The sequence below is a fragment of the Lepisosteus platostomus genome, chromosome 3 (genome assembly GCF_059453375.1).
Source record: "Lepisosteus platostomus isolate fLepPlt1 chromosome 3, fLepPlt1.hap1, whole genome shotgun sequence".
In the NCBI taxonomy this organism is placed as follows: domain Eukaryota; kingdom Metazoa; phylum Chordata; class Actinopteri; order Semionotiformes; family Lepisosteidae; genus Lepisosteus; species Lepisosteus platostomus.
In genome coordinates this window covers 51,265,368-51,281,367 of record NC_142613.1, presented here as the reverse complement: position 1 = coordinate 51,281,367, position 16,000 = coordinate 51,265,368, and the positions used below count along the sequence as shown (strand labels likewise).

General features: G+C 57.3%; 1 protein-coding gene across 4 annotated transcripts; it reads left to right on the top strand.

The window, feature by feature from the left end:
- Positions 1 to 229: 229 nt before the first annotated feature.
- On the top strand, positions 230 to 15,422 carry lclat1 (lysocardiolipin acyltransferase 1). Of its 4 annotated transcripts, none has more exons than XM_088626028.1 (7): positions 230 to 1,343; positions 1,438 to 1,548; positions 3,542 to 3,707; positions 6,940 to 7,138; positions 7,802 to 7,948; positions 8,842 to 8,958; positions 10,357 to 15,422. In XM_088626028.1, the coding sequence occupies exons 1-7, from the start codon at positions 1,297 to 1,299 to the stop codon at positions 10,887 to 10,889; spliced, it is 1,320 nt and encodes a 439-aa protein (XP_088482154.1). In that variant the 5' UTR covers positions 230 to 1,296; the 3' UTR covers positions 10,890 to 15,422. The 4 variants fall into 4 exon arrangements, with proteins under 4 accessions (XP_088482154.1, XP_088482157.1, XP_088482156.1 ...); XM_088626031.1 differs by having other exon boundaries at positions 236 to 1,142; XM_088626030.1 differs by having other exon boundaries at positions 239 to 1,142; positions 1,438 to 1,544.
- Positions 15,423 to 16,000: the final 578 nt, after the last annotated feature.

The following is a 16,000-nucleotide window of genomic DNA, read 5'->3' as shown; positions in this document are numbered from 1 at the left end:
TGTCCACATACACTGTTTGATAGAGCTGTGTGTTAATGTAATCTGAGTTGTAATAGGAAGTGTGCATAGGATCTGCCTGCACATGCTCACAGGAGTGTCATGGCTGGGTTTCCAGGTGTATCTCCAGTTCCAGGTGGACACAACTGAGATTAGCACGATCCCACGCCCATATCTACTGGTTACCGGATTCGTTTTGCAAAACAAAAATCAACTGAGTTGCTCAATTCACTGCACAATGCAAAGCCTGCATCTGCGGTCTCATGACCATAAGGACTAGTATTTGTTCACAAGGCGCCTGCAGAAGTGGGGTGCGGTTTACCGACCGGTCCTCCGTGACTCTCACCGCTCGAGGCGGGCCGCCGTGCCGATCTCCACATTACACAGTCCGAGGGGTGTTGCTAGGCAAGATTACCGAAGAATATGTGTCAAAGTGTCTTAATTCCTTCGGTAATATTTTATGGAGGTGTTTTACTAGTGAACTAATAGATTATTATATTCTCGATTTACTGCAGACGTGTAACAGAATGCATTGTTCACGTCGCTACGAATTCATTGCGTTGTTTTGGACATAACTGAAGGGTGACACCTGTTCTAGTTTCTTGTCGTGACTTCAGCGAGGCACTGTACTGCGAAATTCAGCGGAAACCACCGTCGTCGTTTTTCGTAGCGACAGTAGTGGACTCCAAAATAGCATGAGCTATTCTGACAGGACAGGCTGCAAACAGAACAGGCCGTGAGAAAGAAACGCTGGGGAGGAGAACAGCAAAGTAAAAATAACAATCTGCAGATATTTTTAAACGATGCGATAACGCGCTAGCGCCCCTCGGCTCCAGCGGCCGCGCACGCAGCGCCCCCTGGCGGCCCACCGCAGAGCGGGGTGAGGGGTGAGAGGTGAGAGGTCAGACGTCAGACGCTGTGCCAGCCATGGCGGCCGAGGAGAGGAAAGCGCAGAGCTCGCAGCGCGCTTGCACGGAGGCTCTAGGACTGCACCAAGGGGGTTTCCCTTTCCTACTTTTTTAAGACTTCGTTTTCGTCTAACGGCATTTTTGTTGCGGAATTAATGAGGCACACTCCGATCCGTCCCGTACCCGGCTGATCCGCGGCCCCGGGGTACCTGTGCGCGACTGGCGGTCCAGCCCCAGGTGAGGGTTACCGCCTGCTCGGCTCTGCACTCAGGAGTAAACACGGCGCTGGGGAAGGAAACGCGCCGTGCCCAGTTACACAGCAGCATCATATCCGCCCGTGGATGATTCGGCACTGTGACTTTACAACCCGCGACCCGCAACAATGAACTGAATGCACTTCGGGGGAGTGGCGGGACGCGTGCTTGCGGGTCTTTGTGGGTACGCACTAACGCATCCTTGCACGTTCATACCCGGGGATAAAGGAATTAAAAGGCTGCCAGTAAGCGCCACTCACGCAGCTCTTTCTCCACAGGGATTATAGCTGCTCTCTGGTGTTAAATACATCCGGGAAGACGGGAGATCCGACTGGCCCGCCCGCAGTCAGGAGAAGCCGAACCGGTCTGAGGAGTCTGTTGACGAGTAGGTATGCTCGGAGGGCGTGACGTGGAGGCCAGGGCGTGTGAGGAGCACGGTGCATGTGTACGCAGATGCGAGGGGCAGTCGGTGCTCGCTGCCAGCCGCTCGGGGTTTCCTGTGAGCCCTGCTGGACTGCGCCCGTCCGGGACCCGGCGCTCTGCCTGCAGCGCTGTCGAGTTTCCTCCCCCAGCAGGGTGGGGGCGCTGTTCTGGTTCTGATCTGATCCTCCGGCCCTGTGGGCCTGTCTGGCATCTGTCTGCCCTGAGTGCAGCCCACACTTGGCTCCTGTGAAGTCCCTCTGTCCGAAAGTCCAGAGTGGAGACCCCATTCGGGGCAAGCGGGCAGACTGCGCTCTAAGGGCAGGACCGGAGCTGGAGCGGGGCAGGAATGGGGCAGGACCAGGGCTGGAGCCTGGAAGGAATGGGGCAGAACCAGAGCTGGAGCGGGCAGTACCGGAGCTGGAGCGGGGCAGGAATGGGGCAGAACTGGGGCTGGAGCGGGGAGGGACTGGAGCTGGAGCGGGACAGGAATGGGGCAGGACCAGGGCAGGAATGGGGCAGGACCAGGGCTGGAGCCTGGAAGGAATGGGGCAGAACTGGAGCTGGAGCGGGGCAGTACCGGAGCTGGAGCGGGGCAGGAATGGGGCAGAACTGGGGCTGGAGTGGGGCAGGAATGGGGCAGGACCAGGGCTGGAGCCCGGCAGGAATGGGGCAGAACTGGGGCTGGAGTGGGGCAGGAATGGGGCAGGACCAGGGCTGGAGCCCGGCAGGAATGGGGCAGAACTGGGGCTGGAGCGGGGCAGGACCGGAGCTGGAGCGGGTCAGGAATGGGGCAGGAATGGGGCAGAACCAGGGCTGGAGCGGGGCAGGAATGGGGCAGGACCAGGGCTGGAGCCTGGAAGGAATGGGGCAGTACCGGAGCTGGAGCTGGGCAGTACCGGAGCTGAAGCGGGGAAGGAATGGGGCAGAACTGGGGCTGGAGCGGGGCAGGACCGGAGCTGGAGTGGGGCAGGAATGGGGCAGGACCAGGGCAGGAATGGGGCAGGACCAGGGCTGGAGCCTGGCAGGAATGGGGCAGAACTGGGGCTGAAGCGGGGCAGGAATGGGGCAGGACCAGGGCAGGAATGGGGCAGGACCGGAGCTGGAGCGGGGCAGGACCGGAGCTGGAGTGGGGCAGGACCAGGGCAGGAATGGGGCAGGACCAGGGCTGGATCCGGGCAGGACCGGAGCTGGAGCGGGGCAGGAATGGGGCTGGAGCGAGGCAGGACCGGAGCTGGAGCGGGGCAGGAATGGGGCTGGAGCGGGGCAGGAATGGGGCTGGAGCGGGGCAGGAATGGGGCTGGAGCGGGGCAGGAATGGGGCTGGAGCCGGGCAGGAATGGGCAGTCCACAGTGTGGGGGCCTGCCGAGGGCTGCTGGACTGGGGAACAGGAGCGCTTGCTGAGTCATGCCAGGTGCCACAGCTGCGCCCTGAAGCCCTGGAGACCTAATGCCCAGGCAGGCGAGGAGCGTCGCGCCCTGAGTTGATTACTCCGCTGGCGGCGGCAGGCAGTGGAGAGAGATAGAGGGTGAGGGCGAAGTCCTCTCTCCTGCTGGCAGGCAGGCTGACCCTGGGCCCCCTTCCTCCACAGCGCCCAGGGGGAGAGAGGGAACAGGAGGGCGGAGATCCTTCTCCTCTCTCACTGTGCATGTTCTCGATCAGACACATAGAGCAGCTGTCTGTGAACTGGACTTTGTCAGTAGGCAGTTCAGTCCTGTCTGTCCGCCCGCTGTCTGCCCCGGGCGCGCGGCCCGCCCGCTGTCTGCCCCGGGCGCGCGGCCCGCCCGCTGTCTGCCCCGGGCGCGCGGCCCGCCCCTCGCAACCTCTGCCACAGAGTCGGGTTGTAAAAGCACTTTTGATTAAACTTCATAGCTGCTCTACCAGTGCTCTCGGTGTGTCCAGATAGTCATGCCATAGTGCTGTGGACTTATTCTGTGTATTTTCTGCTCCCGTCTCCCCCAGGATGGTGTCTGTGCGGGGGCTGTGTTTCGTGGCCATGCTGTTCCTGGGCAGTTTTTTCGGCAGTGTCTTCATGCTGGGCCCTGTGCTGCCTCTCATGATGCTCTCCCCTGCCTGGTACCGCTGGCTCACTGACCGCATTGTAGCCACCTGGCTCACCTTGCCTGTGGTCAGTCTGTCTATATCACTGTCCAGCTGTGTGCCAGTGTCTCTGTGAGTCTGGGGTCTGTCTGTCTCTCAGTCTGTGTGCCAGTGTCTCTGTGAGTCTGGGGTTTGTCTGTCTGTCTGTCAGTCTGTGTGCCAGTGTCTCTGTGAGTCTGGGGTCTGTGTGCCAGTGTCTCTGTGAGTCTGGGGTCTGTCTGTCTCTCAGTCTGTGTGCCAGTGTCTCTGTGAGTCTGGGGTCTGTGTGCCAGTGTCTCTGTGAGTCTGGGGTCTGTCTGTCTCTCAGTCTGTGTGCCAGTGTCTCTGTGAGTCTGGGGTCTGTCTGTCTGTCAGTCTGTGTGCCAGTGTCTCTGTGAGTCTGGGGTCTGTCTGTCTCTCAGTCTGTGTGCCAGTGTCTCTGTGAGTCTGGGGTTTGTCTGTCTGTCTGTCAGTCTGTGTGCCAGTGTCTCTGTGAGTCTGGGGTCTGTGTGCCAGTGTCTCTGTGAGTCTGGGGTCTGTCTGTCTCTCAGTCTGTGTGCCAGTGTCTCTGTGAGTCTGGGGTCTGTGTGCCAGTGTCTCTGTGAGTCTGGGGTCTGTCTGTCTCTCAGTCTGTGTGCCAGTGTCTCTGTGAGTCTGGGGTTTGTCTGTCTGTCAGTCTGTGTGCCAGTGTCTCTGTGAGTCTGGGGTCTGTGTGCCAGTTTCTCTGTGAGTCTGGGGTCTGTGTGCCAGTGTCTCTGTGAGTCTGGGGTTTGTCTGTCTGTCAGTCTGTGTGCCAGTGTCTCTGTGAGTCTGGGGTCTGTGTGCCAGTGTCTCTGTGAGTCTGGGGTTTGTCTGTCTGTCAGTCTGTGTGCCAGTGTCTCTGTGAGTCTGGGGTCTGTCTGTCTGTCAGTCTGTGTGCCAGTGTCTCTGTGAGTCTGGGGTCTGTGTGCCAGTGTCTCTGTGAGTCTGGGGTTTGTCTGTCTGTCAGTCTGTGTGCCAGTGTCTCTGTGAGTCTGGGGTCTGTGTGCCAGTTTCTCTGTGAGTCTGGGGTCTGTGTGCCAGTGTCTCTGTGAGTCTGGGGTCTGTCTGTCTCTCAGTCTGTGTGCCAGTGTCCCTGTGAGTCTGGGGTTTGTCTGTCTGTCTGTCTGTCAGTCTGTGTGCCAGTGTCTCTGTGAGTCTGGGGTCTGTGTGCCAGTGTCTCTGTGAGTCTGGGGTCTGTCTGTCTCTCAGTCTGTGTGCCAGTGTCTCTGTGAGTCTGGGGTCTGTGTGCCAGTGTCTCTGTGAGTCTGGGGTCTGTCTGTCTCTCAGTCTGTGTGCCAGTGTCTCTGTGAGCCTGGGGTTTGTCTGTCTGTCAGTCTGTGTGCCAGTGTCTCTGTGAGTCTGGGGTTTGTCTGTCTGTCAGTCTGTGTGCCAGTGTCTCTGTGAGTCTGGGGTCTGTGTGCCAGTTTCTCTGTGAGTCTGGGGTCTGTGTGCCAGTGTCTCTGTGAGTCTGGGGTTTGTCTGTCTGTCAGTCTGTGTGCCAGTGTCTCTGTGAGTCTGGGGTTTGTCTGTCTGTCAGTCTGTGTGCCAGTGTCTCTGTGAGTCTGGGGTCTGTGTGCCAGTTTCTCTGTGAGTCTGGGGTCTGTGTGCCAGTGTCTCTGTGAGTCTGGGGTTTGTCTGTCTGTCAGTCTGTGTGCCAGTGTCTCTGTGAGTCTGGGGTCTGTCTGTCTGTCAGTCTGTGTGCCAGTGTCTCTGTGAGTCTGGGGTCTGTCTGTCTCTCAGTCTGTGTGCCAGTGTCTCTGTGAGTCTGGGGTTTGTCTGTCTGTCAGTCTGTGTGCCAGTGTCTCTGTGAGTCTGGGGTTTGTCTGTCTGTCAGTCTGTGTGCCAGTGTCTCTGTGAGTCTGGGGTCTGTCTGTCTCTCAGTCTGTGTGCCAGTGTCTCTGTGAGTCTGGGGTCTGTCTGTCTCTCGGTCTGTGTGCCAGTGTCTCTGTGAGTCTGGGGTCTGTCTGTCTCTCGGTCTGTGTGCCAGTGTCTCTGTGAGTCTGGGGTCTGTCTGTCTCTCAGTCTGTGTGCCAGTGTCTCTGTGAGTCTGGGGTCTGTCTGTCTCTCAGTCTGTGTGCCAGTGTCTCTGTGAGTCTGGGGTCTGTCTGTCTCTCAGTCTGTGTGCCAGTGTCTCTGTGAGTCTGGGGTCTGTGTGCCAGTGTCTCTGTGAGTCTGGGGTCTGTCTGTCTCTCAGTCTGTGTGCCAGTGTCTCTGTGAGTCTGGGGTCTGTCTGTCTCTCAGTCTGTGTGCCAGTGTCTCTGTGAGTCTGGGGTCTGTCTGTCTCTCAATCTGTGTGCCAGTGTCTCTGTGAGTCTGGGGTCTGTCTGTCTGTCAGTCTGTGTGCCAGTGTCTCTGTGAGTCTGGGGTTTGTCTGTCTGTCAGTCTGTGTGCCAGTGTCTCTGTGAGTCTGGGGTTTGTCTGTCTGTCAGTCTGTGTGCCAGTGTCTCTGTGAGTCTGGGGTTTGTCTGTCTGTCAGTCTGTGTGCCAGTGTCTCTGTGAGTCTGGGGTCTGTCTGTCTCTCAGTCTGTGTGCCAGTGTCTCTGTGAGTCTGGGGTCTGTCTGTCTCTCGGTCTGTGTGCCAGTGTCTCTGTGAGTCTGGGGTCTGTCTGTCTCTCGGTCTGTGTGCCAGTGTCTCTGTGAGTCTGGGGTCTGTCTGTCTCTCAGTCTGTGTGCCAGTGTCTCTGTGAGTCTGGGGTCTGTCTGTCTCTCAGTCTGTGTGCCAGTGTCTCTGTGAGTCTGGGGTCTGTCTGTCTCTCAGTCTGTGTGCCAGTGTCTCTGTGAGTCTGGGGTCTGTGTGCCAGTGTCTCTGTGAGTCTGGGGTCTGTCTGTCTCTCAGTCTGTGTGCCAGTGTCTCTGTGAGTCTGGGGTCTGTCTGTCTCTCAGTCTGTGTGCCAGTGTCTCTGTGAGTCTGGGGTCTGTCTGTCTCTCAATCTGTGTGCCAGTGTCTCTGTGAGTCTGGGGTCTGTCTGTCTGTCAGTCTGTGTGCCAGTGTCTCTGTGAGTCTGGGGTTTGTCTGTCTGTCAGTCTGTGTGCCAGTGTCTCTGTGAGTCTGGGGTTTGTCTGTCTGTCTGTCAGTCTGTGTGCCAGTGTCTCTGTGAGTCTGGGGTTTGTCTGTCTGTCTGTCAGTCTGGGTGCCAGTGTCTCTGTGAGTCTGGGGTCTGTCCATCTTTCTGTGTTTCGGTGTCTCTTTGAGTCTGTCTGTCTGTCAGTGTGGGTAAGTGGTGATGACGTCTCTCTGTCTTGTCCTGCCCTCTCTCCAGGCGCTGCTGGAGCTGGTGTTCGGGGTGAAGGTGGTGATCACGGGTGATGGTTTTGTGCCAGGCGAGCGCAGTGTGATCATCATGAACCACCGCACGCGGCTGGACTGGATGTTCCTGTGGTGCTGCCTGCTGCGCTACAGCTACCTGAGGCTGGAGAAGATCTGCCTCAAGGCCGGCCTGAAGGCCATCCCAGGGTTCGGTCAGTACACTGGGACACTGACTCACTGACTCACTGACACGCTGAGACATTGAGACACTGGCTCACTGACACACTACCTCACTGACACGTTGAGACATTGAGACACTGGCTCACTGACACGCTGAGACACTGGCTCACTGACACGCTGAGACACTGACTCACTGACACACTGGCTCACTGACACGCTGAGACATTGAGACACTGACACACTGGCTCACTGACACGCTGAGACATTGAGACACTGACACACTGGCTCACTGACACGCTGAGACATTGAGACACTGACACACTGGCTCACTGACACGCTGAGACATTGAGACACTGACACACTGGCTCACTGACACGCTGAGACATTGAGACACTGACACACTGGCTCACTGACACGCTGAGACATTGAGACACTGACACACTGGCTCACTGGCTCACTGACTGGCTCGCTGAGACATTGAGACACTGACACGCTGAGACAATGAGTCACTGACCCACTGGCTCACTGGAACGCTGAGACATTGAGACAGACTCACTGGCTCACTGACACGCTGAGACACTGACACACATAACATTGTTTACTACAACAATCAGTGCTGAGCTGGTACTGCATGCTAATGTGTAATTAACAGAAATCTGTGCTGTGTTGATCTGACAGGCTGTTGTGTGTTACAGGCTGGGCCATGCAGGTGGCTTCCTTTATCTTCATTCATCGGCGCTGGGAACAGGACCAGCACCACCTACAGGCCATGCTGCAGTACTTCTGTGACATCAGGGAGCCACTGCAGCTGCTCATCTTCCCTGAAGGCACTGATCTCACAGGTAACACTGACCTGGATAACACTGCCCTGATCTCCCAGGTAGCACTGACAGCCTGGGTAACGCTGACCTCCTAGGTAGCAGTGCCCAGACCTCCCAGGTAGCACTAATTTCTCAGGTATCGCTGCCCTGACCTCCTGAGTAACACTGTCCTTCCTGACAACTCAGGTGATGCTGATTTCACAGGTATCGCTGCCCTGACCTCTCAGGTAACACTAATCTCTCAGGTATCGCTGCCCTGACCTCTCAGGTGGCACTGATTTCACAGGTATCGCTGCCCTGACCTCTCAGGTAACACTAATCTCTCAGGTATCGCTGCCCTGACCTCTCAGGTGGCACTGATTTCACAGGTATTGCTGCCCTGACCTCTCAGGTAACACTCATTTCTCAGGTAGCACTGCCCTGACCTCTCAGGTGACGCTGATTTCACATGTCACGCTGCCCTGACCTCTCAGGTGACGCTGATTTCACAGGTCACGCTGCCCTGACCTCTCAGGTGACGCTGATTTCACAGGTATCGCTGCCCTGACCTCTCAGGTAACACTAATCTCTCAGGTATCGCTGCCCTGACCTCTCAGGTGGCACTGATTTCACAGGTATTGCTGCCCTGACCTCTCAGGTAACACTAATCACTCAGGTATCGCTACCCTGACCTCTCAGGTAACACTCATTTCTCAGGTAGCACTGCCCTGACCTCTCAGGTGACGCTGATTTCACAGGTCACGCTGCCCTGACCTCTCAGGTGACGCTGATTTCACAGGTCACGCTGCCCTGACCTCTCAGGTGACGCTGATTTCACAGGTCACGCTGCCCTGACCTCTCAGGTGGTGCTGACCTCCTGCTCTCCCCTCTCTCTCTGTCCCACTCCGCTCTGGCCTGTTCCCGCGCCTCCACAGAGAACACGCGTGCACGCAGCGATGACTTCGCAGAGAAGAACAGTCTGCCCAAGTACGAGTATGTCCTGCACCCCCGCACTACAGGCTTCACTTTCATCGTGGACACGCTGCGCAGAGGTCAGTCTGTATCTCGGTGTGTCGGAGCTGTGCTGAGCGCTGCGCTGTGTCTCGGTGTGTCGGAGCTGTGCTGAGCGCTGTGCTGTGCGTCTCGGTGTGTCGGAGCTGTGCTGAGCGCTGCGCTGTGCGTCTCGGTGTGTCGGAGCTGTGCTGAGCGCTGCGCTGTGTCTCGGTGTGTCGGAGCTGTGCTGAGCGCTGTGCTGTGCGTCTCGGTGTGTCGGAGCTGTGCTGAGCGCTGCGCTGTGCGTCTCGGTGTGTCGGAGCTGTGCTGGGCGCCGCGCTGTGTCTTGGTGTGTCGGAGCTGTGCTGAGCGCCGTGCTGTGTGTCTCGGTGTGTCGGAGCTGTGCTGAGCGCTGCGCTGTGCGTCTCGGTGTGTCAGAGCTGTGCTGGGCGCCGCGCTGTGTCTTGGTGTGTCGGAGCTGTGCTGAGCGCCGTGCTGTGTGTCTCGGTGTGTCGGAGCTGAGCGCTGCGCCGCGCCTGTGTGTCTTGGTGTGTCAGATGTGCTGAGCGCTGCGCTGTGTGTCTCGGTGTGTCGGAGCTGTGCTGAGTGCCGTGCTGTGTGTCTTGGTGTGTCGGAGCTGAGCACTGTGCTGTCTGTCTCGGTGTGTCGGAGTGGCGCGCTGCCCTTTGCCTCTCGGTGTGTCTGAGCTGTGCTGAGCACCGCGCTGTATGTCGGAGCTGTGCTGGGCGCCGCGCTGTGTCTCGGTGTGTCGGAGCTGAGCGCTGTGCTGCGCTGTGTGTCTCGGTGTGTTGGAGCTGTGCTGAGCGCTGCACTGTGTCTCGGTGTGTCGGAGCTGTGCTGAGCGCTGCGCTGTGTCTCGGTGTGTCGGAGCTGAGCGCTGTGCTGCGCTGTGTGTCTCGGTGTGTTGGAGCTGTGCTGAGCGCTGCACTGTGTGTCTCGGTGTGTCGGAGCTGTGCTGAGTGCCGTGCTGTGTGTCTCGGTGTGTCGGAGCTGAGCGCTGTGCTGTCTCTCTCGGTGTGTCGGAGCGGCGCGCTGCTCCGCCCTGTGTGTCTCGGTGTGTCGGAGCTGAACGCTGCCCTTTGCCTCTCGGTGTGTCGGAGCTGTGCTGAGCACCGCGCTGTATGTTGGAGCTGTGCTGGGCGCCGCGCTGTGTCTCGGTGTGTTAGAGCTGTGCTGAGCGCCGTGCTGTGTGTCTCGGTGTGTCAGAGCTGAGCGCTGCGCCACGCCTGTGTGTCTTGGTGTGTCAGATGTGCTGGGCACCACGCTGTGTGTGTTGGTGTGTCGGAGCTGAGCGCTGCGCTGTGTCTCACTGTGTCGGAGTCAGTGGGCCCAAGCTATTGAGTCGAGCAGAAGGAGCTCCTGCAGGGCCTTGTGGATAAGAGGGCTGGGTCCACACAGGTCCTCCAGCACCAACCTCTCCTCCCCGTCACTCGCAGGGGACAACCTGGACGCCATCCACGACATCACCGTGGCCTACCCGCAGAACGTCCCCCAGACGGAGCGCCATCTGCTGGCCGGCGTGTTCCCGCGCGAGATCCACTTCCACGTGAGCCGCCACCCCGTGTCCACGCTGCCCACCGGCGCCCCGCAGCTGCAGGCCTGGTGCCAGGAGCGCTGGGGCGAGAAGGAGCGGCGCCTGCAGGACTTCTACACCGGGGGGCGCTGCTTCGACGCCTCGGGGCGCAGCCGCATCCCGCCCTGCAAGTCGGAGCGGCGGGTGCAGCTGATCCAGGCCGCCTCGCTGCTGTACTGGAGCGCCTTCATCGCGCTGAGCTGCGCCGGCCTCCTCCTCTCGCCCGGCCTCCGTGCCTTCTTCCTCCTGGTGGTGCTGTTCTTCCTCGGCCAGCAGAGGGCGGTGGGGGGCGTGGAGCTGCTGGAGCTGGCCTGCCATCGCAGGAAGCAGGGGGCCACCGGGGCGGCCACAAGGGACAGGCTGGGCCGCGGGGCAGGAGACAAGGACAAGGACTGAGGGGCAGGAGTAGGGTAACGGGGACGCCCTGGAGAACTCTGGGGCTGCGCTGGACGCCCCAGCCGTGCGAGAGAGGAGGGGAGTGCGCTGGCTCCCCTCCTGCATGGACTCCCCGTGTCGCTGTGCCCCCACTCATCTCCGTCTCCTCATCCGTCCCCCTCACCGTCCCGTCCCCCGCCAGGCAGGGGACCTGTGGGTTTTAATCTGTGTGCTGTTTTTATGTGCTGTTGTCAGACTGCACTTCAGTCTGCCCTATAGCGAAGGAACAGAGCCATTGTACCGAGACACACACATGGGCTGACACACTCGCACAGACTGGCACACTCGCACACTACAGCAGACTGGGACACTCACACAGGCTGACACACACACTACAGCAGACTGGCACACTCGCACAGACTGGCACACTCGCACAGACTGGCACACTCACACAGACTGACACACTCACACACTACAGCAGACTGGCACACTCACACAGACTGACACACACACTACACCAGACTGACACACTCACACAGACTGACACACTCACACACTACAGCAGACTGGGACACTCACACAGGCTGACACACACACTACAGCAGACTGGCACACTCACACAGACTGACACACTCACTACAGCAGACTGGCACACTCACACAGACTGACACACACACTACACCAGACTGGCACACTCACACAGGCTGACACACTCACACACTACACCAGACTGGCACACTCACACACTACAGCAGACTGGCACACTCACACAGACTGGCACACTCACACACTACAGCAGACTGGCACACTCACACAGACTGACACACACACTACACCAGACTGACACACTCACACAGACTGACACACTCACTACAGCAGACTGGCACACTCACACACTACACCAGACTGACACACTCACACAGACTGACACACTCACACACTACACCAGACTGGCACACTCACACACTACACCAGACTGGCACACTCGCACAGACTGACACACTCACACACTACACCAGACTGGCACACTACACCAGACTGGCACACTCACACACTACACCAGACTGGCACACTCACACACTATAGCAGACTGGCACACTCACACACTACAGCAGACTGGCACACTCGCACAGACTGACACACTCACACACTACAGCAGACTGGGACACTCACACAGGCTGACACACACACTACAGCAGACTGGCACACTCACACACTACAGCAGACTGGCACACTCACACAGACTGACACACACACTACACCAGACTGACACACTCACACAGACTGACACACTCACACACTACAGCAGACTGGGACACTCACACAGACTGACACACTCACACACTACAGCAGACTGGGACACTCACACAGGCTGACACACACACTACAGCAGACTGGCACACTCACACACTACACCAGACTGACACACTACACCAGACTGACACACTCACACACTACAGCAGACTGGGACACTCACACAGGCTGACACACACACTACAGCAGACTGGCACACTCGCACAGACTGACACACTCACACACTACACCAGACTGACACACTCACTCAGACTGACACACACACTACAGCAGACTGGCACACTCACACACTACACCAGACTGACACACTCACACAGACTGACACACTCACACACTACACCAGACTGGCACACTCACACAGGCTGACACACTCACACACTACACCAGACTGACACACTCACACACTACACCAGACTGGCACACTCACACACTACACCAGACTGACACACTCACACACTGCACCAGACTGGCACACTCACACAGACTGGCACACTCACACACTACACCAGACTGACACACTCACACAGACTGACACACACACTACACCAGACTGGCACACTCACACACTACACCAGACTGGCACACTCGCACAGGCTGACACACTCACACAGGCTGACTACTGCTCGGTGTTGTCTCACAGAACCAGAAGGAACGATCCGTCTGCTTGGAGTCACAGAGCGAAGAGGAACAATCCCTCTGCTCAGTGCCTCATTGTGTCACAGAGCCGGGAGGAATGATCTTGTTGCTTGGTGCTGCAGTGTTTTTACAGAGCCAGGAGGAACGATCCTGCTTCTCAGGGCCGTGAAGCTGCGAGGAATGATTTCACACCCATTCACCTTTTGCTTTGTTTTATTTAAGGTCTTGTTGAATATGTCTGTGGGAGCGTTTCTTGTTAATAATGCCCCCTACACTCTGAAATACCTCTTCACCAGTCGATAGACCCTTGCTGTGTCCTGTTGGTATCTTTGTTCCTAGTTTTCTATACTGCGGTGGGAGATGGGACCCAGCAGTGCGTAGGAGCTGTGGACTGTAACCACTGTGCTTGTATTCATTTTAATTAATAGAAAACAGTCTGTTTCCTCATCCCTTGAGTGAGGTCTGAGTCTGAAGCTGCTGGACTGTGGCTGTACGGTGGTAGTATTGATTACCAGGTGAACACCAGCAAGTTTTCCATTAGATCCATCGTAATACGCATGACGCAGTCACACGCTACACCAGACTGACAAGTGCTCGGTGCCACATTGTGTCACAGAGCGAGGAGGAACGATCCGTCTGCTCGGTGTCGCATTGTCTCACAGAGCCAGGAGGAACGATCCGTCTGCTCGGTGTGGCATTGTCTCTCAGAGCCAGGAGGAACGATCCGTCTGCTCGGTGTCATATTGTGTCTCAGACCCAGGAGGAACGATCCGTCTGCTCGGTGTCTCATTGTCTCACAGAGCGAGGAGGAACGATCCGTCTGCTCGGTGTGGCATTGTCTCACAGAGCCATGGAGGAACGATCCGTCTGCTCAGTGTCGCATTGTCTCACAGAGCCAGGAGGAACGATCCGTCTGCTCGGTGTCGCATTGTCTCCCAGAGCGAGGAGGAACGATCCGTCTGCTCGGTGTCGCATTGTCTCACAGAGCCAGGAGGAACGATCCGTCTGCTCAGTGTCGCATTGTCTCACAGAGCCAGGAGGAACGATCCGTCTGCTCGGTGTGGCATTGTCTCACAGAGCGAGGAGGAACGATCCGTCTGCTCAGTGTCGCATTGTCTCACAGAGCCAGGAGGAACGATCCGTCTGCTCGGTGTGGCATTGTCTCACAGAGCCAGGAGGAACGATCCGTCTGCTCGGTGTGGCATTGTCTCCCAGAGCGAGGAGGAATGATCCGTCTGCTCGGTGTCGCATTGTCTCACAGAGCCAGGAGGAATGATCCGTCTGCTCGGTGTCGCATTGTCTCCCAGAGCCAGGAGGAACGATCCGTCTGCTCGGTGTCGCATTGTCTCACAGAGCCAGGAGGAACGATCCGTCTGCTCGGTGTGGCATTGTCTCCCAGAGCGAGGAGGAACGATCCGTCTGCTTGGTGTCGCATTGTCTCACAGAGCCAGGAGGAACGATCCGTCTGCTCGGTGTGGCATTGTCTCACAGAGCCAGGAGGAACGATCCGTCTGCTCGGTGTGGCATTGTCTCACAGAGCCAGGAGGAACGATCCGTCTGCTCGGTGTGGCATTGTCTCCCAGAGCGAGGAGGAACGATCCGTCTGCTTGGTGTCGCATTGTCTCACAGAGCCAGGAGGAACGATCCGTCTGCTCGGTGTCGCATTGTCTCACAGAGCGAGGAGGAACGATCCGTCTGCTCGGTGTCGCATTGTCTCACAGAGCCAGGAGGAACGATCCGTCTGCTCGGTGTCGCATTGTCTCACAGAGCCAGGAGGAACGATCCGTCTGCTCGATGTGGCATTGTCTCCCAGAGCGAGGAGGAACGATCCGTCTGCTTGGTGTCGCATTGTCTCACAGAGCCAGGAGGAACGATCCGTCTGCTCGGTGTCGCATTGTCTCACAGAGCGAGGAGGAACGATCCGTCTGCTCGGTGTCGCATTGTCTCACAGAGCCAGGAGGAACGATCCGTCTGCTCGGTGTCGCATTGTCTCACAGAGCCAGGAGGAACGATCCGTCTGCTCGGTGTCGCATTGTCTCACAGAGCCAGGAGGAACGATCCGTCTGCTCGATGTGGCATTGTCTCCCAGAGCGAGGAGGAACGATCCGTCTGCTTGGTGTCGCATTGTCTCACAGAGCCAGGAGGAACGATCCGTCTGCTCGGTGTCGCATTGTCTCACAGAGCGAGGAGGAACGATCCGTCTGCTCGGTGTCGCATTGTCTCACAGAGCCAGGAGGAACGATCCGTCTGCTCGGTGTCGCATTGTCTCACAGAGCCAGGAGGAACGATCCTGCTTCTCAGGGTCGTGAAGCCACAAGGAATGATCTTGATGTTATGACTCATTTCACACCCATTCACTTTTTGCTTCGTTTTATTTAAGGTCTTGTTGAATATGTCTGTGGGAGCGTTTCTTGTTAATAATGCCCCCTACACTCTGAAATACCTCTTCACCAGTCGATAGACCCTTGCTGTGTCCTGTTGGTATCTTTGTTCCTAGTTTTCTATACTGCGGTGGGAGATGGGACCCAGCAGTGCGTAGGAGCTGTGGACTGTAACCACTGTGCTTGTATTCATTTTAATAAATAGAAAACAGTCTGTTTCCTCTTCCCTTGAGTCAGTTCTGAGTCTGAAACTGCTGCACTGTGGCTGTACTGTGGTAATATTGATCAGGTGAACGCCAGCAAGTTTTCCATTGCATCCATCCTAATACACGTAAGAAAAACAATTGTAGTTCTTGGTGAGTACCGACATCATCATTTTTGGGTAGTCATACGAGTATGGCCAGTGCTGGTATGAGTGTGTAGTGACAGCACGCCTGTCACCATGTACACACCACTTACTGCTGGCTGTCCCTGTCACTCATGCAGGGGAATGGGCACAGACAGGCAATTATTCATACCAGCTAACTGGGTGAGCTGTTTTATAGCTGTGAGTACCCACACAGAATACAGGGAATAGTGTGCAGGGTTCGATACTGGAGAGACGGGAGAGAGGTGTGGATCGGGGAATAGTGTGCAGGGTTCGATACTGGAGAGACAGAAGAGAGAGAGGTGTGGATTGGGGAATAGTGTGCAGGGTTCGATACTGGAGACACAGGAGAGAGGTGTTTGGATCAGGGAATAGTGTGCAGGGTTTGACATGGGAGAGAAGAGAATAGCGTGAGGTTCGCTAAGAGAGAGCTG

Coding starts and splice junctions, on each gene's coding strand:
- lclat1 (XM_088626028.1), top strand. CDS start 1,297: ATGCACTTCGGGGGAGTGGCGGGACGCGTGCTTGCGGGTCTTTGTGG. Junction 1,344..1,437: donor GTGCTTGCGGGTCTTTGTGG/GTACGCACTAAC, acceptor CTTTCTCCACAG/GGATTATAGCTGCTCTCTGG. Junction 8,959..10,356: donor CGTGGACACGCTGCGCAGAG/GTCAGTCTGTAT, acceptor CGTCACTCGCAG/GGGACAACCTGGACGCCATC.